This window comes from Apteryx rowi, unplaced genomic scaffold (assembly GCF_003343035.1).
Source record: "Apteryx rowi isolate R43461 unplaced genomic scaffold, aptRow1 scaffold_99, whole genome shotgun sequence".
Lineage (NCBI taxonomy): Eukaryota > Metazoa > Chordata > Aves > Apterygiformes > Apterygidae > Apteryx > Apteryx rowi.
The window spans coordinates 1,493,441-1,518,043 of NW_020451304.1; the positions used below are offsets into that span (position 1 = coordinate 1,493,441).

The window sequence follows — 24,603 nt, forward strand, 5'->3', positions numbered from 1 at the left end:
TTAAATTTCTTTTTAAACACAGTAAAACTTTCCACTAAAGTATATTTGTTGCTTTGCTTTAGTCTGCCAAGCAGCTAGTCCTCTATCTTCTAATACTTGCACAATTTTCAGTGTATGTTCTTGTTCCTCAAAACCCAGAACTTGGTTCAAGGGGACTATAAATGTTTTTGATATGTGGATATTTTGTAGTGGTCTGTAGCAGATGTTGTTGACATCATTGGCATCAGGAAATAAGTTAGAGAGATTTTTGTTTGCCTTGACATCTATGTTTGTTTGCAAGCAGCTTTCATAAAAAATATCTGTCAATCATTTGTTTTCTTCTTTTAGTCTTTTGTTTCAGGAAGATGCAGAAGATGGATGGCTTGATTAAAATGGTGTTGACCAATATAGCCATTAACAAATTTTATCCTTAAGTAGTGTTTCCAAATTTTTTAGTATCTGTTAGTAGAAAGTTATTATGGTAAAGCTACATATCCTGCAGACGAGTTCTGGAAAAAGATCATTCTTATTCAGATGCACACAGTTTCAGCATTTGTAGCTGATGTAGATCAGAATAGGTAAATGTGTGTGATTGTTAAGGCTGTATTTGGACAAAATAACTACAATTAAGTTGGTATGTGGTTCACATTAGTGCTATAGGTTTGGATCCAGAATTACTTAAGTAGGCAGGAGACACTGTATCCAGTTCCATAAAGGCAGAGTAAAGAGTAGTGAGCTGTACATCGGGTAAGTTGCTGTGTGGAGTTCCATTTTGGATGCTGACATTATTGCTACTGTTATTATCCATCTGGCAATGAGAAGGGAAACACTGAGAAGACGTTGGGGATGATGAAATGAGAACTAAGGGATCCACAGCTAGGCTGTCATCTTTCAGCTCCTCCCAAAGATTTCCTATAACAAAACAAAATGGATTGATTAAACTTTCTTTCTATAAGCTTTTTGAAATGTTGTTTTATAGGAGAAATCAATAATTATACAGTTGTAAGTGCTGTATATGTAGGTACTACTAATCATTTATGAATAAGAAAGAAGAAAGATTGTTTTACATAATTATTATTTGTCTGTCTCCATGACGAATTTAAGTTTAGGGAGAAAGCGTTAATTTAAGAAAATTGTTTCACTTGTTAATTGCGAAGGTTTTTTTGCAAATGTAACCTAATGTAGCATAACTTCTAGTTGAAAGAAGCACTAATTTTGAAAGGGAGAATTGCCTCTGTTTTCTTTTTAAGATATTAAAGAGCTAATGGCAATTTGTGGGACAAATCTGCAAATAATATTACTGCACAACTGGGTTTCTGTTATTCCTACGGTGTAACTTTATCTGAATTGCAAATTAAATTGCTAGACGTGATTAACCCAGCAAAAGATCTGAAATGTGAATTTTTCTAAAGTGTTCTAAAAGTTTTCCATATTTTCATTGAATATGCATATCACAGTGGAAGCGCTAAATAGATGTTACTACAGGAGGGCTGTATTTTTTGTATACATCAATGAAGATTTTCTTGTAGGTGTGGTGGTGGGGAGACTGTTACTCCAAAATTATACGTGTTATCTATCTATCTATCTATAGACTGTCAAATGGGATAAAGGTTAGCACTTTTGCTTGAGTAAGTTTGATTTATTTTTTGTGCAGTCATTTTGCTCCAGCTACGTAAAGTATATTTTGACAGTGTAAGAGGCCTTTTCTTAAGTTCTAGAAACTCAAATTTGAGATTAGATAATTTTAGAAAGAAAGTAAGTAAAAAACCTAGCTAAAAGAAAATAATTTAAGATAAAAGGCAAGGACRGAGGCAAGATGGAATCATACCATATTGGTCAAGCACACAGAATACTTGCAATACAAATGAGCATGCTTAAGAGCAATTATTTAAAATGGGAAGAGGTTAAGAGATAGGAATGGAATATCTGATCCTGCTGCTGGAAAGATGAAGTCTAAGTTTCAAAAAATACATTGTTAATTTAAGTAAAGCAGCCTGGGCATGGCAGTCACCTGAACATAGTCTCACAATGTTCTACATTGCCTTAGATTGTGTAATATTTGTGACAATATAATGTCAAGGCAATTGCATTTGCTCAGTCCCTGTAGATCATTAAGGCTGCGTTTTTGCTCTGTCTCCTAGATGCTTTGTATACCACTTGTTTTCTGTGCAGGAAGGCAAATCTTATGTGTTATTTGATGCAGCAAGAGCTTTATCATTCCCCCTCCCTTTTTTTTTTTTAATATAAACTTGCTGTGTTTTGATTATTTTTGCAGTGGAAAGCTATGTTCTTAGTGTTCAAATCCTATTAATTCAAGAATATTTAATTAATATCAAACTTCAGTGTCAGCACTACATGGCTAAGTGTTTAAGAACAGCTCTTAAAATATTACTGTTTAGTGCATGGATCATATGAATTCCTGTGAAACTTGTGAAGGAGTAAATAGCACTCTCTTGAGCAAAGATAAGAAAGGGATTTGAATAAATATGTTAAATTCAATCGAAAGTATTTCTCTTTCTGCTCCTCACACAATAATTCTTTTGATATGCATCAAATAATTGTGCCTGCGTAGTTTCCAATGGAAAATACATCTGAATAAATAAATAAAAACATTTGAAATACTGCACAGCAGTATTTAATACTAGTATTTTTAGTAGAGAGTAAGGTTATTTATTTATTTATTAAACACACACACACACACACACACACACACACACACACACACACACCCCGGATCTTAATCTATATCTTTCTAGGAAAACTTTTTGAAGATATAATGTCAAATTTCATGTTGTGCAAAATAATGTAACCTAGTATGCTGGCCTCTATAGCAGTGACAAGGACAAATAGTTCAAAAAAGGACATGAATCATATGTTCATTCTGCTAGTGTTTATTAATGCAGGATACCTTGGAAAGGGGGGGAGGAATGGCGGAATTGGGATGTGATGTAATAAGGCTGAATCTACCAAATAGAAATACCTTGGATACCTACCTTGGAGATCAAAATCAGTCAGGGATGGATTAAGAGCATCAATATCATTGCTGAGATCGCCTTCTTGCATGAGTGTGTCCTGCATTGTCCTGGCTGTAGAGTGCTCTGTCAGCATCTTCACACCACAGATGGGGGGAGTCTGAGCAGGCAGTGGAGAATCCTGGGTGATGCTGGGTTGAGTTCTGAGTTCATTTTGAGTTTCCCCAGAAGGGAACAGGGTCTGAGGGTCAGGTGACTGTTGCATTAATGTACTTGAGATTTGAGGAAAACCCTGTGGCGATGTATAGCATGCAGTTTGCTGCCCTCCGAGCAAATTTGGTAAGGGGTTCTTGACGTGTAGAGCTCCTGATGTATGGATAGTGTGTAATGGCTGTGGTATACCAGAGGAAAGAGAGGGCTCGCATAAAGAATGGGACTGGACTGCCATCTGCCTGGAAAGGGATGCACTTGCAACACCAGTTGGACTGCAGGACATGATTGAAGATCTCAGCTTTTCACTTTTATCGCCTATCAGTGTGTCAAGTTCTTCTACAAAAGAAGAAAGAATCCATAACTTTACTTATTCCTAACAGAGCCTTTATATTCATAGGTTGCAGCTAGAATTTTAGTGTTCTTCAGAAAATACATTTTTATTTCCCATTGCACTCATTCTAACCCCTAGGATAAGTACTCCAAAAGCCTGAAGTGTTTTTTGATTATTAGTGCCAAGTGAGTATTTAATAAATCACATGGTCCTGTTTAAAGATTGGGTAGTTATCTCATTAGTTAATTTCAAATTTTATTCCCTAGTACTTATTTCAGTGTTGTTTTTTGTTTTAGTGAGATATCAAGCGAAAATGTTTTCTTGATGAAGTGATAAAGTAGTGCCTCTTTARGCTTCAGAACGTACTATAGCATTGTGGCTATTTGAAAGCACTCCAGCAAAACCAGGTCTTATTTAATTCTGCTTTTTCATTTTGCCAATCATGTCATACCCAGGAAAATTTCTCAATCATTACCCTAAAGGATTTATAAATTCTCTTATACTGCTTGGTGCATACTGCAAAGAAATGTTCTCGGGACTGCTGTTTGAGAACTAATACACTAATGTGTTACTGACCTGGCTTTGCCATACTCTTCCTTACAGCAACTGGGTCTTTCCTCTTCCATTTCTGAAGCTCCTCCTGCATCTTATCAATTTTGGCTGGATTCAGAGCCCACAGACAGCCTTTCCGAGAAGAATTGCCTGACTTGTTTTCAACTTTCTCAAAGCATTTGTTCAAAGATAAGTTGTGGCGTACAGAATTCTTCCAGCCATCTGGAGCTGTCTGGAAAAACAAATCCAATCTAAGAATGGAACTTGAAGGAAAGAAATGTCCAAATATATATCTCCGTTTTGACTGGTGAGACTATAAGAAGTGTTGTTTAGGTAAAACTTTCTACAATATGAAACTTGTATGTTATAATGAGGCTGCAAAAATGTTGCAGTCATGTTGTGTAGGAAGGGAGGAATCAGATAAAATAGTAACTGATCTAAGTAAGAAGGTTGGCCTTGTCAGAGAAGGGCTACTGGATTTTTAAAAGTGAATTTGCAATCACAAGAATTAGGTGTATAAAGAACTATATTCAGGGACTGTGAGCTAAAAGGAAATCTATCTTCTTAAACTGCTTTGGAACATGTAGAAAAATTTCAAACACATAATTGAAGGACTGCATGCTCCTTGGGCTCAAGTTAAGTGTCCAGGTAGACTTCAAAAGAATTTTAGCTTGATAATGTAGGTGTAACTTTGAATGTGAGCCAATTATATAACCAAATAGTTTAATCACAAGTCCCTCAGATGAGATACTGATTTCTAGATCTGATCACCGCATCTTTTTGTTTTGCATTTATTTTTAACTCAGTAGTAGAAGCTGGATGATTCTTTAGACTGAGCAAGACATATAACCTTCATTAAAATGATTCCTCCATTTTTATTTAGGCAGTCTCTGATTAATGAGGTAAACAAAATTCCCTCCTTGCCTTGAGGACGGTTTTGCATTCAAGTACAAGAGTGGAAAGAGAAGAAAACCTAGTGCCAAAAAATCTCACTGCCGTATAAGTGTAGCAATATGTTTCTGCAAAATGGGAAATAACTTTGTCTGTCATCATTGTCTATTCATATATTTTCAAATGCTTATGTTTTCATTATTTTCTGTTAGGATAAAGTTTGAAAAGAAAAGTGGAGGCATTTCTTCTGACTTTAATGTTTGAGACTGTTGGTCATTTTTGTCAGTTGACTTACAAACTGATATTTTTATTTTTAATTTTTTTGATTGCTTGTAAAAGAATTGTAAAAATGAATATTGCTGAAAGGATGCAGAAAGAAGTACCCAGCAAGATTGTCATTCTCAGATATTGATGGGAAATGTCTGTTTGTGCGTTGGTCTAAATTACTGATTTTGAAAAAGTGGCTCTGTATCGTTTTATTCCATATAGGCTTTGTTGCTATTTGTTTTATCTCACTCATTTCTGCGTACTTAGTCATGCAGCCAGAAAACACTGCCCTTCACATTAAGGATTTGTAAATTAGTATTGTCACTGGTATCAAAAGATTCCTACAGTAAATTGTCCGTGTCGCTTCTTTGTTCTTCTTTTGGTAGGCACTGTACAATGCCATTTGTTGCATTTCTGAGTAGAAGCTACCTGAGCTCATTCCCACTTGAATATAATCTTAAAGAAAAGGGAGAGGGGAAGATGAGTTGCTATATTATGCAGTCATGGGGTTCTCAGGTTGACTCCTACCAGCTTCAGTGAGATAGATGCAACTGTTAGTACAGCTATTCTTCTTCCCCTGCCATTATAAGATCAATTAAAAAAAATAAATTGTAGCTTTACCTGTGTCAGTCAAATGATATTCTTTCCAAAAGGTCTGCATTTGCAGAGATGAAAGAAGAAATCTCAAGTGAGAAAGACTTTAAAGCTCATCGGATTACAAAGAATGATCTTCAGTACTAGTGTATGTAAGGCCTTTTTTTCTTTTCTTTTTTTTTTTTTTTAAATCAATTTTGGATGCTTTTTCCTTTCTTGTTTCCAAAAAATCCTCATCTGTGTGTCATAAGAATTAAAAAAAATTAAACAACTCTCTGAAAGGTGGGTAGAGTTGCATATGTGCCACTGATGATTCATATTCATGAATGTAAAATATTTTTCATAATAATTGTTTATACCAACCACAGAGTATTATTGAACAAAGAGCACAAGAAATAAATATGATTTTCATAATCTTTTTTTAAGAAGTTAAAAATTAAAATTTCCCTTTTATGTGCATTAAGGTTCCTTTCCATTCTTATGTTTTAGTAGTATGAATCTTTTTTCATATAGCATGCCTACCTTTGGATAGTTTTTCTGATTGCTGGTTAGTGCGAAAAAAGATCTTAGAGGAAGTCTTAGACTTGTGTCCATTTTTGCTTTCATATGATACACCATAAATTCTTGAAAATACTTTGAAAGAAATTCTACTTTTACCACCATTCTGAAATCTATTCTTTCCCAGCTTGTTCTGAGAGACTACTGTGGGATAAGGAGTTTACATCCCAGCTGAAGAATCTAAGTGTCAGATTTAATGCATGCGTTCTTCATTTAAAGTGTTAATTAGTTGTGGAGTTTAAATACATATTAGTTATTAAAAAAGTAAAGGATTTTTCCCTTCTTAACAGCACCGTTCTACCCTTTTGGCCCACCTCATGTCAGCATTTCACTATTTTTTTTTTTCAGCCAGTCCTATAGGTGAGGCAACCTGCACTTCTATTATTATTAAAAAAAAAAAAAGCCTTTAAAACCTTTTCTGCCAGAGATTAATACTAAAGGTGGTGAATCAGTTTTTCTCCTTTGTAGATCAAATTGCTTTCAGTCACTTCCAAAAATAAATAAAACGGTTTTTCCTAGGTAAAATATATACTTTGCTACTGAATGTGCTATCCTGAAAGAATATTCATATTTCTCACCCTGTGCATGAGATTACATATACCTCTGTCTCCATCTAGACAGGTTAATTAGTGTTTCTGCTAAGCACCGGAGAAGATGGGAGTGGCATGTGTTTCTCAGAGGTTTTCAGAATGTGTGGGGGTGTAAACTATGAGACAGTTTTAGGAACGTAAAAGCAAAAAGTACACGGACTTATTCTGGAGACCTAGTGCCAAGAGCTGAACAGGTTCTTACATCAAACTTTATTGCTGAGCCGAGAAAAATAGTTGTTTACCTAGCTGGGCCCTGTCAGAATACTCCAGCAATGTGTTCATGTTGCAAGTACGTCACCAGTTAACTAAAATAACATTTGATTCTCTGTTAAGGAACAGAGCTCTGACCGCTCAGGTTGTTCTTGTACAGTTGGAATCTTGTTGCTGTGGCTCTTTATTGCTATTGTTGCATTCAGTAGTATGAAAAAAGTGTGGAATTTGACAGTGCGAGAGAGTACTTGCTGCTCTACGTTCTGTCAGACCACAGACCTTTCTAACCTCTTGGACCACTGGCAATAACTCCAATTAACAAGATTAAAGCTTTCTGTTAGAGACACTAATCACTACAAAGAGAAAAAAGATGACAGGCAAAAATATTATTGTACAGACTCATTGATCCTAACCGCCTCTTGAAGTTTAAAGAGTTCAGTGATCTTGCAAAATCCTTTCTCTTTAAATCTAGCTCTCAAGAGAAGGGAGAGGTACATCAAAGAGTAATTCAACTTTAGCTGCGTAGATGTTTTTTTAGGACGTAGGAGTTGGATTGCTCTGTTTCAACTAGAAATGAGATTGTTGCATCATAGAAACTAAATTTGCTGTGGCAGCGAATGCAAGTTAATTTGACTAGGCTTGTATCATCTAATGTCTCCCAGCAAGATTCTATGTACACTTGCACTGTGTTTCTCTCCAACTTAAATTGCTTTCCCTCCTCCTGTTATATCCTGCTATTTAGTGAGTTCTAGTAGCAGCAACAAAATAGTCTTTGCTGATTTTATATTATTTTATCTTGCTGAAGATTCTCCAAAGAAAGAGAGGATAGATGAAACTAGTTTTGGCCATATATTGATGAATCTGTGGGCTGTTTTAAAGACCAGAGGTAGATAGGGCTTAGTCCTCATAAGCATAATATTTGGTTGCTTGTTTGCTTGTGCTTATGTTAAGGAAGTTCAGAATGTAACCATTCAATTGTTTGTGTATATAAGTAAGCAAAATGCAAAAATAAAACTCACAAAATGTGTAATGTTCCACTAAGTACCCTCTGTATTGTTCTTTGCCTTTAATACATATGAAGGCAATAACCTCATTCTCATTGGTTTTGTTTTTTTTAATGCTTTGAGAAAGATATGAGGATCTGCAGAAAACTCTCTGTGGAACAGGCATGTTTTGATAAGTAAGAAGGAGAGGTTTAGATTGGGTATATTTTTACTACAGCTTTGAGTAACTCTTTTATACCTAATGTGCATATGTGTACACACACAGAGGCATAAGAAGATGCACCTATCTACACATCTATGTACGCAGAGGTGAGGAAAGGATGCATGTTTCCCGAGCGTTTCTACTGTGCCAGAATACCTTTAACTTCAAGACCAGGAAGGCGAGACCTGGTAGAGCTACAGTCTTGTATCTTAAGAATTCTGTGTATGTTGGCAGTAGCAGCGTTTGGTCTGTAAGCTACTAATTTTATTAATCAGCTGTGTTGTAAGACAAAGGAGAATGGAATTTTGGAATAGTCTGATGGATAAATGTGGGCATAGTGTTATGCCTGTAAAATTTATTTTTAATACTCCTACCTCTCTGCTTGAAATTTACTTGCACCATTTTTCTAGAAAACAGTGATCAGTTAGGATTGTATTACTTTGTAGATTACATAATCTGTGCACTATGCAAAGAGTAGTTCTGCAAAATATCAATTTCAAGATGTTGTGGCTGAGATTTTTTTCATAATTCTCAAACTATTTTCCTTTGCTTTATTAAAATATTTTATGCAACTAGTGGAAAATGCATGGAAAGTACAGTTAATGTTTCATTAGGGATGAAATACAAGTCTTAAAATTTATTCTTGCTTTGAAAATGAAAAAAGTGTATAGCTATTATACTCTTGTCATGTACCATTTTGCCCTTCTTCTCTCCCCCATTTAGATTACATTGCTTGCTTAATTTTATGTGTTTTTTAGCTTAAAAATAGGTTGTGTCCCTGTGACTTAACTGCACAAATTAAGAGTGCCTCAGATTTGTTTCTATGGATTATGAGTAGTGATGTTGTGATGGGATACTTTTTGAACTATCATGGTAGATCTCTTATTTTTTCTCCCTTCTCTTGCTCTGAACAAATAATAGAGTAGTGATTCCTTTTGGAGGAAATCTGGAATTCTGGGAAAATGGAATTATAATGGATCCTCACTGTTCTTCCACTGTGATATTCTTTATTCCTTTTCTCTGACTATTGACGTGTTCAATCTTACTTGTTTTGCAGGCATCCTCAGTTAGTATCCAAACCACTTGCAAAATTGTATCAGAACATTTATTCTTAGACTATTTAATACAAACGTTTGAATTCCCTTTCTATAGTTGCTTTAAGTCTATTTGAATTGCTGCATGTTTGCTTGCAGTAGGAAACAGGACAGACTCATGTTGCTTTATTTTCATTTTTGGGGTTTGTTGACAATTGTAGGTCGCTTGATCTTAGTGAGGTTTTTGAGGAATCAGCAAGAATAAAGCTTTATGTTGAGCAGCAGCCTGGGATTCAATTATAGCTCTTTCTAAAATCAAACTGTAATCCCTCTACTCTTGGATCGTGTGCTGACTAATCTCTCTCCACTTGCACTCCAAATGCAAGAAACCATTCTCTCTTATAGCATGTATTTAAATGTCAGTAAGATCTGCTGCAAACCATACACCCTTACCTTCACCAACATTACTGTGTAATTATGAGCTTAGTACCATTTATCACAGAGTGTGCTTTTCTTTGTACAGTGCATACAAGTGATGAAGTTGCTTAAGACCGATATCCCAGCTTCAGAACAGAGCAGGGATAACCTTGAACCTCTGCTTCCACGTGAGTCTGGAAGTGCTATTGATGGCAGAGGAACCCATGAGACCAGTTCTGCCTGGATCTGAGGTCTGAGAACAAGGAATGAATGTGTTTAAAAATATATATATATATCCTTTTTGTGACTTGATAGTGAGGAACTGGCTGCTTGTTGTCTACACAAACTCAAAGTTGGAGCCATTCTTAATATCTTTTTGTGTTAAATATTACCACACACTATGTTCATATATTCTGCTTAGACCTGGGATAAAATCCTGACCAGTCTGTGAACATGGAGGTGTATGGTGTATAATTGATTTGATATTAGTCTGGTAAAAAAATATACCTTTTCATAGATTGAATCCCCTCCCTTATCCCCACTCATGCAGGGAAGAATAAAGAGAGAATTTTTTTTTCCTCCCCTGTAAATGCAGAACTCACCTTAAAGTAAGGAAAGTGTTCTGTCATGAAATTGTAAATCTCACTGACTGGCAAACTTCCTGTCTTGCTGTTTTTAAGTGCCATGAAGATCAGGATGCTTCAGGGAGAGAAAGAAAAATATTTTAGCTTGTTCTGCTTGACTCCTCAGAAGCAGAAAAAAAACAAGATTTTTACAGTACATGCAATTATTCTGGGTTTCACTGTTGTAGCGTGAATACTGATGATGCTTAAAATTTTCATTCAGCTGTTTATAAGCAATCTCCTTATACTTCATGACTTTTAGAGGTAATTGTTAAAGTGAATATAGAGAGTCTGTCTTGAGTTTAAAATAAATTAATAGAAAGTGGAATCAGGACCACAGGCTTCAAATCCTGCTATTGTGTGTATTTTTCTAAGGTTGTATTTAAATGCTTAAATTGATAAAGGCCACCAAGAGAATATCAGACTGACAGTGACTGAAGATATAAGTAAAACTTAATTGTCTGATTTACTTTGCTAAACTTCCATTTAGGGGGCTAAACCTGTGTGGCGACTAGCATATCTGATATTTTCTACACCTCCTCTGGCACTATTAACTGGAAAGAGAATCAGTTTTAATTCAGGTCTTGGAAAATGCTACTAAATGTGATTAGTCTTGTGCTGATGAAATGTGCAACACCTAAGATTTTGTGTTAGAAAAAAGTCTAGTTTTTGTGGGAGTGATTGGAGATTGTTCACATGCTTTACAGCATTTCATTTCCCTTTGCCTTGGCCCCAGAGTCTGGAACATCTTGTGATTCATACAAACAGGACAGAGCACACTGGGAACAAGACAAATAAGAGTAAGCATGTTATTGCAAATTATGCTGGAAATATGCCATGGGTAAACTGTATTTCCTGTAATGTTAGGACTTGAAAAAATACTTAATTACCTGTAGGAGTAGATGGGTTTTGGAAATAGAGGCTGCTGGGATTCTTGACTGCTTTGAGGAGCAATTCTTTGGTAAGGGTAGTGTGAAGAAGCAATATAAGTCACAGGATAGCTGCCTCCTGAGGGATACTGGTGATGCAATAAAGGAGGCATTACTTGGCTTACCAACAAGCTCGCAAAAATATTTCCTTATTAATAACAGTATTAAACTTTCTAATTTAAGGATATTGTCTTCCACCTACATTTAATAGCTATTATGCCAAGTCACAAAAAGATGGTCCCCCTCCCCCCCTTTTTTTAAGGCTAGAGAGGGGAGCACCATGATAAAAATCCAAGGTGTGTAAAATCTGTTCCCGAGAGAATAGCATTCCAAAGCATCCGTTTTTTTTTGCTGATATCAGGCAAGACAGTAAAAAACAAACAACAGTAACAAAAGCATTAGCAGATGAATGGCATTAGGGTATATATTAAAATGAATGTATTGTAGAATAAGTTAGTAATTTCATTTCATGAGGCAGGAGAGTGACATATGAGACATTTCTTCCTCTGGCAGCCTAAATGGATTTTCATATTGTCTGACCTTGTTTTGAATATGTGAGGCTAATCTGTGTGGGTTCCCTTCACAGTCAGTGGCAAGAAACAGGCTTATCCAAGAGGCAGGTCAAAGCAGGAGTTAAATTTAAGTGCTGTTTAATACCACCACAAACAATTTGTTTTTCTCCATTTTCTATATCGTAAACCTAAAGAGAATAGCCAAGGTACCTAAAATAAGATAGTATATGCTATCCTCACCCCACCTCTATGGACAAGCAGCAGAATGCTACCTGAGACTGAAACACTAAGCTATCTCTTCAGTATCTCTAAACCTGTCCAGCAAACAAGACATACTAAAGCAATGGCTAGCTTATCATGGTATCTCCATGATAGAAATATGCCAATGGAAAAATCAGGTGCAAGAGGGAGAAAATACATACAGATACCCTTGACTGTGTCACAGTTTCTGCAAGAATGTTCTCAATTATGTATTTTTTAACATGATAGTTGGTCATATATTTTTCTTTTCCAAATTACAGTTTAAACCCTACTGGTGAGCAACTTTCAAGAGCAAAGACATGCTGCCCCACTAAGGAAAGGTACCATCAGTTGGCTCTCTGTGAGGCAAAAGATCCCTCTGAACTTGGAACTCGGTGTGAGAGGGATTTCTGCCTCTTACAGATGAATCTTTCAAGATGCCAGGATTAGGGCATGGCCAAAATTAGGAGTCACGTGGTATGCTATTAAAAATCTGCCTGCATGCCTTCCCTAGTACTCAAAGGTTGCTGAGCCCTGTTCTAGTGCTTTGCAGCTTAGCTCTAAAAGTCCTGTGTCATGAGGTTTTTATGGTTCCTTTGAAAGATTATAATGTAGCTTTCCAGAGTTGTCAGGAAAAGTTTCTTGGTAATTACTTTGTATTTCTCCTTTCTTAGCTTCTTACTATCATTCTTATTTTTGGACCAATAACTTCTGTTTCTTTTGGTATGTATCCCCTTAAAATGCCTGTGAGTGGTTACCATGTACTTGCAATATTTTGATAGTTTATTCCTTTGTGGAGAATTCTGAATAATTTATTTCAGTTTCTCAGAAATGTTGTTGTTGTTGCTTGAATTTTTGCCTGTTTGCTGTGATCTTTCTAATATGGAATGTCCTGAAATAGAATGTAGAAAACCATACCAGATATACTAACTTCTCTACTACAGTGAGCAGGGTGAAAGAAATGAGACATACAGAACTGATCATGTCCTGCCCTGTTAAACTAAATACTGGGCGAAACAGCAGTCTCCAGAACAGCTAAAAATTAATTTCCACACACAGGTCCATGCTGCCTGCTTTGTTGCTATGTGTTCGGATTTGTTACCAGAGTACAAAATTGGGCACTTCGTATAATAATTTTGAATTTATTGGTTTCAATGCCTCTTTGGAAGAAAGGATGCTAAGATGTGACTGGCTGTGATGTCGTCACCAGAGGCAAGAACTAGGTGCTTTAAGAATTATTTCTCTTTTATTTGTTTCATTACTCCTATTTGAGGGAACAGAGGCTGGGGAATGGTCTGGTATGACAGGCTTGAGCTGGTTTTACTGTCGCACAACTGGAATAAAAGATGTCAGTCTTTCATGGTTGGTGGGTAAGTAATTTAAGTAAATGTCTGCTGTTTCTTTCAGATCAGTAAGAAGTTATTCTTCTTATGACTCATCATTTGTGTTGTGTCCAGCAAAGGGGTAGGTAAGGCCATTTTATCATTTGGATAAAATTAATGAAGGAACTGATCTCTCTCATCCTGCTAACGAAAAGTGAGGCATGGGTTGAACAACCTTCACTTCAGGCTAGAGGGCCCGTTCTCTTCTACTTAACTTTTCAGTGATTCAAATTGCTCTGCTCCATTCAAATTTGAAATGTAAAATTTTAATACTGGAGCTGCTTCATGCAAAAGATCTTATTCCATTTCTTCTCAGTCTTGTATTACATGCTCTGTTCACTTCTTAGTATCTGACTATAGCAGGTGGTTAGTATTTCTACCTATTATGACTTTGGTTGCTTGTACCTAGCATTTTTCTTCCTGAGCAGTAGAACATGTTGCCATACTTTTACTACAGTAACATAAATAAGCACAAATATTGAAAAGTCTAACAGAAACCTGCTGCAATGCAAGAGATCTGTCACAGTGCCAGCCTGCAGGTGGATGGAAGACTTTCCTCTGGTGTAGTGCTTGTTGTATCTTGCCTAGCAACTCCCAGAAGGTGCATTTCAGCTGTAACATTGTAGGTTTTTGAATGTGGTTAATACCAATGTGTAGTAATAGTACTAGTATCAAAACAGCAGCGACGGGGAAGGGTGCCTGCTTCAGAATGAATAAAAAAATTTAAAAGTATTCAAATGAATTAACAAGATAATTGGAGTTTCTGCAAAAGCAACACACAAACCTGACATCTATACTATGCATGAGATATATGGTGCTGTAGCACATTCATAATGTCTGTGCTGCAATCCCAGTGGGGACCTAGTTTATAATTGTAGCAGAGCATTTGTGGTAAGTTTAATCTTTAATTTGGGACCAATTTCCTCTAAAATTAAAAAACAAAAACAAAAGCAGTATTTGTAGATTATGACTATGGTTGTAATATCATCTTTCTTTTTATTATTTTTTAATTTTAATACTACCCTTTATCACTTATTGAATTTAAGGGTAACAAGAAAAACAGGTAAATTAATTATGATGGTGTTGATAAGAATTTAAAAAAATCATTACTTTTTTGCCACATTATAGCAAAAAAATAAGGTTCAGGATATTTTGGCTAGCGGAAAGTTTGAATGATAGGTAAAAGAAAAAGCTAAGAGTGAGATCATTCTCTAGCATATATCTTGACTCCATGTATGAGAATTGCTTCCTCTGTTACCTATGCCTTCCCAAATCTAATAGCTTCTGTACACTTCCTAAACTTCACAGGCTTGTCTTTTAAAGAGGCTGTGGATATGAAAAGCCCTTCATACTGCAACTGTTTGAACTTCTGTAGTACCTAGCCACCCTAAGCAAATTGGCCTGTCATTGTGCAAAGGGTTGCAAAAAGACAGAGTTGAAGAGAACCTCTGTGCCCCCAGGTTCTTCAGCTAATTTAAATAAAATGTCCAGTTAGTGGACAGGTGCAGGCCACAGCTGAGGGAGTAGGAAGAGAAAGATGACAGTAAAAGGAACCTGATTTTAGAAGTTTACTATATGCAAGTTTCAGTATTTCAGGCTGTTTATTGAGCTGCCTTGCCACCTCATCCTCTTGGTTATTTTAACTCTCCCAGACAGTAGAAGTTCAGAAAGGCCTTAAAAGACCCCTGAGGCTCTCCAAGTGATTGATAGTTACTCAGTCCTTATTCTGTTCCTCTCTGCATATGAGGGAGGGTTATATACTGTAATAATGAGGCACTTGAAGTTTCAGTAGATAGATGAGGGATTTAAAAGTACAAGACTTATACCCTTAAAAAAGTGGAAATTCACTGTTTAGATATGGAATACTTTCATTCTTCCTTAGTAATGTTTTGTAAAACTCTAGAAGACAAAATTCCTAAAAATTCATCTGTGACAGAAAATTTAATTTTATCAATACTCATGAAATTCCTACATATGGCCATTCTTGTACTTTATGGTCATTCAACATCTGTAGGCAAAAGTTACTTAATTTTTCTCTTAAACCAAAATTATGCCAAAAATCTTTTTTCTCATTAGAGACTGAATTTATGATGAATGTTATGATTACTATTTCAATGACTTAGCCAGTAACACCATACAAACTGAAAGTCCCGATGAAGTATCACACAGTAACCTGTTTTTGTTTTCTTTACACAGTTATAAATCACTGTTCTGTTGGTCACATTTTTTATGCTTCTTGAGCAAGTTGAATGAGATGGTACTGTTGATTATGCAATATCAGTCTTCAGCCACTGGGATGCAAGGAGTCCTAACTCAACTATGAGCTTTTATATTCAAATATCTGATATAACAATTCTCTGTAAATTTGATTTAATTCAATTCTGATGGTTGGGATTTTTGATAGCTATGCTCTTTTTGTATATGGATTTCTGCCTCATTTTCTTAATTTCACCTTAAATAAATGTTTTGGGTTTTTTAATAGTAAATGTGTTTTGTCAAGCATATTTCTATCTTGGTGAAGGTGAGCATTATCTTGCTGTTGAAGTTTTGCTTTAAAAGTGTTTTCTGTGTTTGATCTGAATTTTGAATATACAGTTACATGCATTTAATTTTTTTTTTCTGAAGTTAAAGCACAGTTAACTCCCTCTGGTCTTGAAATGCCAACAGTTAAAACAATTCATCTGGTTTTGAAGCTAATTTTCTTGAGCATGATGGTGAAAATATAAATAAGCAGTATCAAGATTCTGTTTTTACAAGTTATTTTCTGGCTGAGCATTTTTAAATGCATTTAGATTTGATTCTCTTAAGGTATTCTTGTCATAAACAAAATGTACATATACAAACATGAACTTCCCAGCAAATACAAAATTAATAGGTATAGTTTCACCTGCCCCTTTGTATTATTAGCATAATTAATATACCAATATAGAGTAAGAAATACATTTTTTTTTCCATCTACATATTGCACTGACCTGATGGAAAGGATGTGAGGGGCAATACATCTGCTGCACTTGAGGTTGATAACAGTACAGACCGGGTTGTCCTTCCAGTGGGGATGTCCTAAGCTTGATGTCTGAATCCTGCTAGAAAATATTCATGGAAGGTGTTATTAGAGAAAACACCTGAATTTTAAATAAAATAATAGTGTCAGTTACTGTCCTGATATGTCTTTAGTTTTACTTCTTACTTATGTGGACTTGATTCTGTTACACACAGCAAGTGTTACATAGAATGGGTTTTATATTCTAGAGGTACAAGAAGAAACATTGTTTCCTGCCTTTATGTAATTGCTACTCTAAAAAAGAAATCATGGTTAAAATTCCATAAAAGGAACAATTCAGAAAATGCCAGTTTCTATTTATCTTTTTTTTCCCCACTTACACAAGTTGGATGTGCCAGCTTTCATTCCTGAGTGTGCACGTGTGTCTCTCTCTCTCTCTCTCTCTCTCTCTCTCTCTCTCTCTCTCTCTCTCTTTTTCATACTCTTTGAATTTATCTTGCAGACTGTGAGTACCTCAAGCTGACAACATTGGAGTTTAATCATTAGGTAGAGGGTAAGTGAGGACTATAATACATGAGAAGGGAGTGGCAGAGAAGAATCACACTAGGCTGAATACTGAATTTGATTAAGATACAGAAAATATAGTAAGAACATGTTTTTTTCTGCAGCCATACAAATAAACACAGAGAAGTGGATTAGGTCTTATTTACTTACATATCCTCCCAGGTCTCTGTCCTGGATTGCACAGAGGGCTTGATTTAGTAAAGGGCTCAGGCTTCTGAATGTTAAATATTGCTGTCTTTTAGGCAGAGTGTAGAGTGGTGCATCATATAAAGTGTGTGTTGAAACCTATCTGCTTTAGAAGAGCAATTCAAACAACCTGCATCTTAAGCAGAAGGCTAGATGGAGCTAGCTGGTAATAACACTGCCAAGAATGATGTATCTTAAGTAGTGTCCTTCTCCAGAATTCAGATGATTGACTTGAGGTTCCTTCCTCCACTTAACATCCAGGGCCAGGAATTCTCTTCTGAGAGCTGGTGCTGTGGGCATGCTTTATTTCAAGGAGCTGAATAGTGTTTATCCTTAAAGTAAGTCTGTAGTGACCACCTTTTATAGTATAGATGAGTGCATATTAGGCTTGTTCCAATATCCTGGCACCACGCAAATGCGATATTCAGTATTAATAAATGCCTGTACTGATTTGGTGACCATAAGGTAAAGTTTTCCAGAAATGTTAACTTGCCTTTGTGGACTGTAGTGAAGGCACTACAGTCCCAGCAGTGTGTAACCCATTTAAGAGCATTGAAGTTGCATGCTGACTGAACCAGTAGACACATTAACAAGTAGCCAGTTTCTTCCTGAGTAGTCAGAGGTAATACTTGGTAAAGCATACCTGCAGTGTTAGCTTTGTTCTCTGCATCTTGCAGCCCAGGGATTTGGGAAGAAAACGTGAATTTTTTCATCAAATGCTCATTAAACTCATCTGATCTGGAGGATGGGTTATTTATGCAGGAAATGAGAGATTTTGATCAATTTTCTCCTCAGCCTGAATGGCTTCAGTCCCCATCTCCTCCCCAGGTATGTACGCTGGCATCCTCCCACCGTCCCTGGTGAGCTGTCTTGATCCATTTAAGATTCCCCCCCCCCCTTTCTTTCAGTGACCCTTGCATTTTTTGTCTCACAGTGGTTTAGAGCCAGTGGTTAGGGCCCTCTCCTGGCAGATGTAGTCATTGTTTTTGCCTACACTAGATTCTGAAGATAGGCTTTACACAGCAGAGATGCCTTGTGGAGATACAGAAAGGTCATTTACCTTGCTTTTCAGGGATCTCTGTGCTGCTCTAGATAGACTGCTTCGAATATCTGGAGGCAGTCTTTTATTTAATCTTTTATTTAATTGTAAGCAGTACTGATGTTTTTTGCAGCCAGAAAAATGCAGATCAGCTAAGGCAGTTGTAATAAAACTGTGTGTTCTCAGATACACATTTTGTTGTGCTCTAAAAATATTGTTTTGTGAAATTTTGTCCCTTGAAAACACTAGTTGATGACAACTAGTGAGATAAAACCTTGTTGTCAGGAAGAATTTGGATATTTAAGGTCCATTTATTGTGTTTACCAGAAAATCATTCATCTTTGTACGCCTTTCTGATGACTGGTTTTCAGTAGGAAAAGGCAATAGACTAGAGAACTCCGACAAATAAACGTGTCTATCCTGAGCTCTAGCCTGTAACTTGACAAAAGACTTAGTTTCCATGTAGTCATGTTAAGAGATAAGAAAACTATTCCAAAAGTATATTTTTTTCACTTAAAAACAGGAAAAAAAAAAAAATACTGACCATGACTTGTGAACTGTGATCTTGACTTGTGCTGTATTGGAGGTTGTTACACCATGTTTGTTCTGAGGAGATGTTTGGAATGTGAGTAGGAAATGACTCTGACTCATCAGYGCCTGTAGATCCTGGTAGATCCTCAAAACCATCAATGCTTCTTGCATTTTTGAAAGGTGCACCTTCTGGTTGGAGGGCTTGATGTGCTTCCTGGAAGACATCTTCGCTGATCTGCCTCTTGTAAGGGTGAAAGGGGTTTCTACTGCTCTTGAGAAACCTGTCATAATTTCCTACAGTACTTTCCTCGTAACTGTATCTTCTGAATTTCTCAGTAGTGAAAGTGGCCTTAAATTTGTTCTTGCCACAGTGAATTCCTTGGCTTGTAGGGTATCTCCCATGAATGTGATCCTGGACTGGAGAAGCAGGGCTGGGGCTGTGAGAAGACTCTGAACTCTTCCTTTCTGTCCTGCCGTCTGAATCATATGATTGGCAATTATAACTGGGATTATCCTGCAATGAATTATTGGCATTTATTTAGGATTAGGATGAACAAATATTTTTCCAGTCAATTAAAAATATATATTATTGATAAATATTATACAATTACTAATCCTGGCCACCTTTGCATAGACAAGTCCTAAAAGATCTCAAGAGTGCTCTGATGACCTGGTATGCAAAGCCTATCAAAAGTAAATGACTAAAAGAATTTGGAAGACTGAAATAGTCCTAATTTGTCTAACTATCCAGGAAAAAAAGGATGTCTTAAGCAACTATTGACTAGTTGGTCTGACATTTTTGGGGAAGAGCTGATGTATGATCAAGTGGTGAAAGCTTAAACGACAGGAATATGATAAGTTCAAGCCTTGTCAAATACAAGTTCAAATCAAATAGGCTTGATCTCATTCTCTGATGGTGTTACAAGTTGCCACATATATTGCCAGTTACATCACTTCCTTTCATTAACAATGCCACACTCATTCAGTGAGACATGTAGGCTCTAGGCAGGCATTTTAACCATCTTCCTGTCTCATCTCCTCCTTTCCCTTGTCCACTTTAGAAAAAACAAAAACAGCCGACCCCCCCCCCCCAAACAAACAAACAAAACCACCCAGCTACTAAAGGGCTCTTTAGTTAGTGGAGAAAGGTTTAACGAGAGCTAGTGTCTGGATCCTGAAGCTGAATACATTCAGCTTAGAAATTATGCATATTTTCCCTAACATCAAGGATGAATAACAGCTTGGATGCTTTTTGAGAAGACATGCATAAGTCAAAAGCAGGTTACTGTGTTCAGTACAAGGGAAATGTAATGTTCTGTGATATACGAGAAGTCAGACTAGATTATCAAATGGTCCCTTTTTCACCCACCCTCTCTAAATTCACACTGGGTCTTACAATATTATAAGAGAACAGGTAAAGGAATGTATCCCTTCATGAAGGACCAGATTTCAAGAAGTCCCAAAGGGAAGTTAAAATAAAAAACAATGCTTTCTCCAGAGTGGAACATGGCAGGACTCTTTCATTCATCTACACCAAGGTCTGTGTGTAAATAAGCAATCATTTTTTTCCTGATTTCTAAACACATATCTAATTTCCTGTAGGTCAAAGGTATTAATTTAGGAACTTTGTTCTATCATGGATACCTGCAAAAAGCAAATCTGACCTCATTGCATTTTTGGCTTCACAGATGAAAACAAAATGCTTGGTTCGTAACTTCTTAATTCCTGTCTCCTTGTTCTCCTCTATAGTCCTAATATGTGTGTCTATGATATCTTTTGTTAAATAATAATTTTAAAAAATCCTCTGCTTACTTGTGTAAAGCTGTATGAATGGCAGTGCTGTCAGTTCTCCACCTGAAATTTTCATAATAAAGTACAACATTGGTTATTTTGCTGTTGTTTGACCAAAAAATACCAAATCAGGTGGTTTACGTAAACATATCACACTAGGGCAGCAAAAGAACCACATTCTCAGTTGTACTTTTTTTGTGAAAGGTAAACAGGGTGAATATATAGGCACCAAAACAGAGATCATTTTATTCCAAAAACAAAACAAAAAAAAAATGCAAGGGATTCTGAAGTGCTTGAAGGTATCCCCCACTGGTAGGGAGCAGACAACAATGTTCTGATTTCTCTCTATTTTTATTTTTATTTAGAAATGGATGAGAATTACTTTAAATGTAGCATTTGTACTTGATTAGTAGCTAGTTAGGTCGCCTGTTTTGTTTTTAATCACCAGGAATTAAAAAAAATGGTTTTTGTTTTATCTGTCTATTTTTAATTAGTAGGAATCACCTGGGAAGTTTACCATGGAGCTTAACGTTATCCCAGAACAATAAATAGAGTTTCTACACTTCAAAAACAACACTTCAAATGTTTACTTTGTTGCCAGGTAAGCATGCTGAGATTTAGTATAGCAGTTGCTGAATGTTCTATCTGAGCTTGTGCCTCTGAGGAAAAAGAACAGAACTGACCCATCTTACTCACAGTTTGCTGAACTGGGGATACCGAATTCCCCTGCGTCTTCATGAGGTTGTTTTGTTGGTCCCTTTCCAGAGTGTCCGCAGAGGAAAACTTAATATTAGATTGATCTTGGAGTAGTGAAACCATTATCAAATCCACGTCAGATTGAAATCCTGTTATAAGGAAATTGTATCACAATAAATATCTTCTAAAATCAAAATTGTGAAAGAAACTATCTTGTTATCTGCAGATAATTAGACAGTGCTAGATATCCAGCTCAACAATAACCCATCCTGCAGAATTTCTAATACATATGAATTTTGTATTCTTCTCTCAGAGAAGTGTCATGCAGGTGTAATTACAATGGAGATGTGATATGGAGTTATATGTAGGTATTACTAAATTTTATAAAAGAGTCATTACTTTTCTTCCATAGTTTCATAAGTAAATGAAAATCTATTGCTTTGGGGTTATACAAATTTAACGATATTGCTTTGTTGAGAAATTGTTATATTTATGCATCCACATTGTTTTCTTCAGGACTATATAAAGTAAAGGACATTTTTACTATCATTACTTAGAATGATGGGTGCTACAGGCTTAAATTTTTGCTTTAGCTTTTTTTTATTAGTTACAATCCCTTGAACTTTCTGCTTCTATGTTGCATGATTAAATGTATCTGAGATATGTAAATAACTTGCATCATTCCATACTTTTTTTTTTAAGTTCTCTCCTCTCAAGTTCCCAATCTTTGCTCTTTGGACATAGGAGACATATCTGATGGTGTTCTTCAATGTTAAGAGAAACAAATTGTACCTGTTAGTGTTTTGTTTTTCTACCTTGTTTTTTCCAGTCCTCGTTCACTGTGACCTCACAGTAAAACTGCAAAGGAACAAGTCATGTCCCCCTCCTATATCATGTACATAAAGCTGCACCAAGTGTGTACCTACATGAAGATGTCTTGTATGCGTAGTTTAGACTTCAGCTGTACAAATTAGAGAGGAAAAAAACCCCTTTACTTGAAGAGTTAATTTGCAAAGTCTTTGCCATGTGTTTAAATGGCTGTTAGGTAAATAACTAAGGGGTTTATTAGGGTTGGTTAACAAAGATATATCACTTAAAAATGTGGAAAACTTTTTTTGCCTTTATAGTTCAAAGAGAAATCTATATTTATGATGAGTAAGACTGCACTGCCTAAGGGGATAAAGCACAATGGAGCTTGGAAATTGAGTACGAGACCTCTAGTATATCAGGAAAAAAATGATGTTAGCTAAAGTTCACAAATGTCTTAGGCACAGGCTCATCTCCCAGTAGCTTAAATGGAGCCAGATGAGGAGATATACTTCTAACTGATGCTCATCTTGAAGGGAGCAGGTGGGAAAAACTGACAACCTGGAAATATACATGTATGTATCTTTGTAAATATTCCATACTGGCTGCCGATTTCTTGGTGTAATTTTCCCGCTTAAGGTTAGAGAAAGCTGTATCTGACCTTTATTTTATACTGCATTTTTTCAACCCAGCTACCTAATTTGTGGTCTCAAGCATTAGAATTTCATTAAAAGCTTTGGTACACTTACAGTTCTTGCCTAAAGACACTTGCATTGCAAGACACATTTGACAAATGGTCCCAGATAAAGGAAAAGAAGGAGTTTTCATTTCAAGAAAATCAATTTCATGAGAATAAAAAAATGAGCAAGTCAAGCTCAGAGGACTGTAACAATGTCTGAAGCTATTCTGTTCTCATTATGGATCTGTGAAAGAACCAGATGAAAAGAAGCATTATCTAAAGAGCTAATTCAACAGGTCAGAAAGGTTTGGCTCTTCTTACTGAAGGCAATCAGACTCCCTTTCTGAAAACAAAGTGAATGTGTCTAGGTTTTTTGGAGAGTTAATACAATGTGGACCAGGAAAGCCAAATGATTATTGTCCCTCCTCTCTAAGACTTTTGCCAGGTTTTGTTTATGGATTTTATTCTGCTGTCTCATGGAGGCTGGTATGAAAGGAGGAGTCTTACTGCCATTTTAATTTTATAATTATTCTTCCCTGTACAGTGAGAGTGTTTTACTAAATATTAAATGAGAAGCAGCCCTGTACTAAAACAGTATCAGGTTGATGACCTATGTTCAGTGGTGATTATTTAAAGCCATTGTTGAGAATCCATTTCAGAGGGATATTCCATTTGAGAAAAAAAAAAAAAATCTATGATTCCAGTGCCGTTTTTAGTTTTCGCCTTAAAATCAGCAACAACTTCTCACTCTGAAAGCTATTTGTGACTTTACTTTCACTGATATGTGTCACAGCAGGCCATGGATGCAGGTAAGTGGAAGATGCCTAATTAATGTACTGCAAAAATCTTTCCTTTTATCTTTCTTTCTTTAAATTTTATTGTTTTTTTTTCCTTTTTAAAATGYGCATTAAGGAGCCTAACTTTATTTTTTTGAAATAACGTATAACAAAACCCAAAACTCTGCAGTGTTAATTTAGCTTTTAGAAAAGAAAAATCCAACCACTTACTGACAAGTCTCCTTTAAGAGGGGGGACGTGGGACTCAGTGGAGGTTGTCGATAATCAGGATTACAATAAATCATTTACGATAAAGTCATACAACTGTTCTTGGGAGTGAGAGGGCTTAAGGAAATTGTAGGTTACCTAGATGTAGGACTTGTTAAAGAAAACAATGATGCTTTGATTTGGAAAAAGGTATCTGATTATCCTAGATGTAGCTGGAACCATTTCTCCACAGCCCATGTCATTTTTACTCTTGTAAATGTTGCATGACAATCCTAGGCTCCTATGATAAGATAAATACCTTTTAAAAAAAGAAAACAGTGAGAAACTGTAACCTCAGCTGAGTGTTTGGACAAGCAAGGTAGCAGCAGCTGATCTATTAGCTCTGCATGACTGGAGTCTTGTGGCACCAATCCATAGTTTAAACAATCCTTGTTTTTGTGTTTCTTCTGGACATTGGCAGGCATTTTGCTGGTGATACACTTCACCAGAGCTCGGCACTGCGCCGTCTAAGCAATCAGAGCTGCTCTGAACGCTGTATGTTACTGTAAATGCCCTCTCCATCCCTTGGGGCTGAGATCAGTTTTCATGAGAGGAAGGTGTGTTTGGATGTTCCCCAATTCGTAATTCATTCTGCATGCATGCCTTCGGGAGTTTACTGATTCTTGCTTGACATACTGGCTTTTGTGATCTTCTTCTCTCATCTCTGCCCCCTCCCCAAAGCAGTAAATCATCTTTTACCTCTCCAAATCACAGTGATGTTTTCCAGTGCAGGAAAGAAGTAACTATTTGGGAATCCCCCCCCCCC

At 36.3% G+C, this 24,603-nt stretch overlaps 1 protein-coding gene across 3 annotated transcripts in view; it reads right to left on the reverse strand.

Annotated features, from left to right (window-relative positions):
* FOXN1 (forkhead box N1) overlaps positions 1–24,603 on the reverse strand; it is a 26,910-nt gene continuing 2,307 nt past the window's right edge. The window contains exons 2-9 of one of the 3 annotated variants that reach the window (XM_026055225.1): positions 21,309–21,457; positions 18,835–19,335; positions 16,473–16,580; positions 11,328–11,455; positions 10,417–10,513; positions 4,072–4,279; positions 2,973–3,500; positions 1–891 (exon numbers count right to left, since the gene is read on the reverse strand). In XM_026055225.1, coding sequence (XP_025911010.1) covers positions 623–891; positions 2,973–3,500; positions 4,072–4,279; positions 10,417–10,513; positions 11,328–11,455; positions 16,473–16,580; positions 18,835–19,335; positions 21,309–21,431 — 1,962 coding nt within the window. In that variant the 5' untranslated portion in view covers positions 21,432–21,457 and the 3' untranslated portion in view covers positions 1–622. Of the gene's footprint in view, positions 892–2,972; positions 3,501–4,071; positions 4,280–10,416; positions 10,514–11,327; positions 11,456–16,472; positions 16,584–18,834; positions 19,336–21,308; positions 21,458–24,603 lie in introns of all 3 variants that reach the window. The other 2 variants (XM_026055224.1, XM_026055226.1) reach the window with 2 other exon arrangements.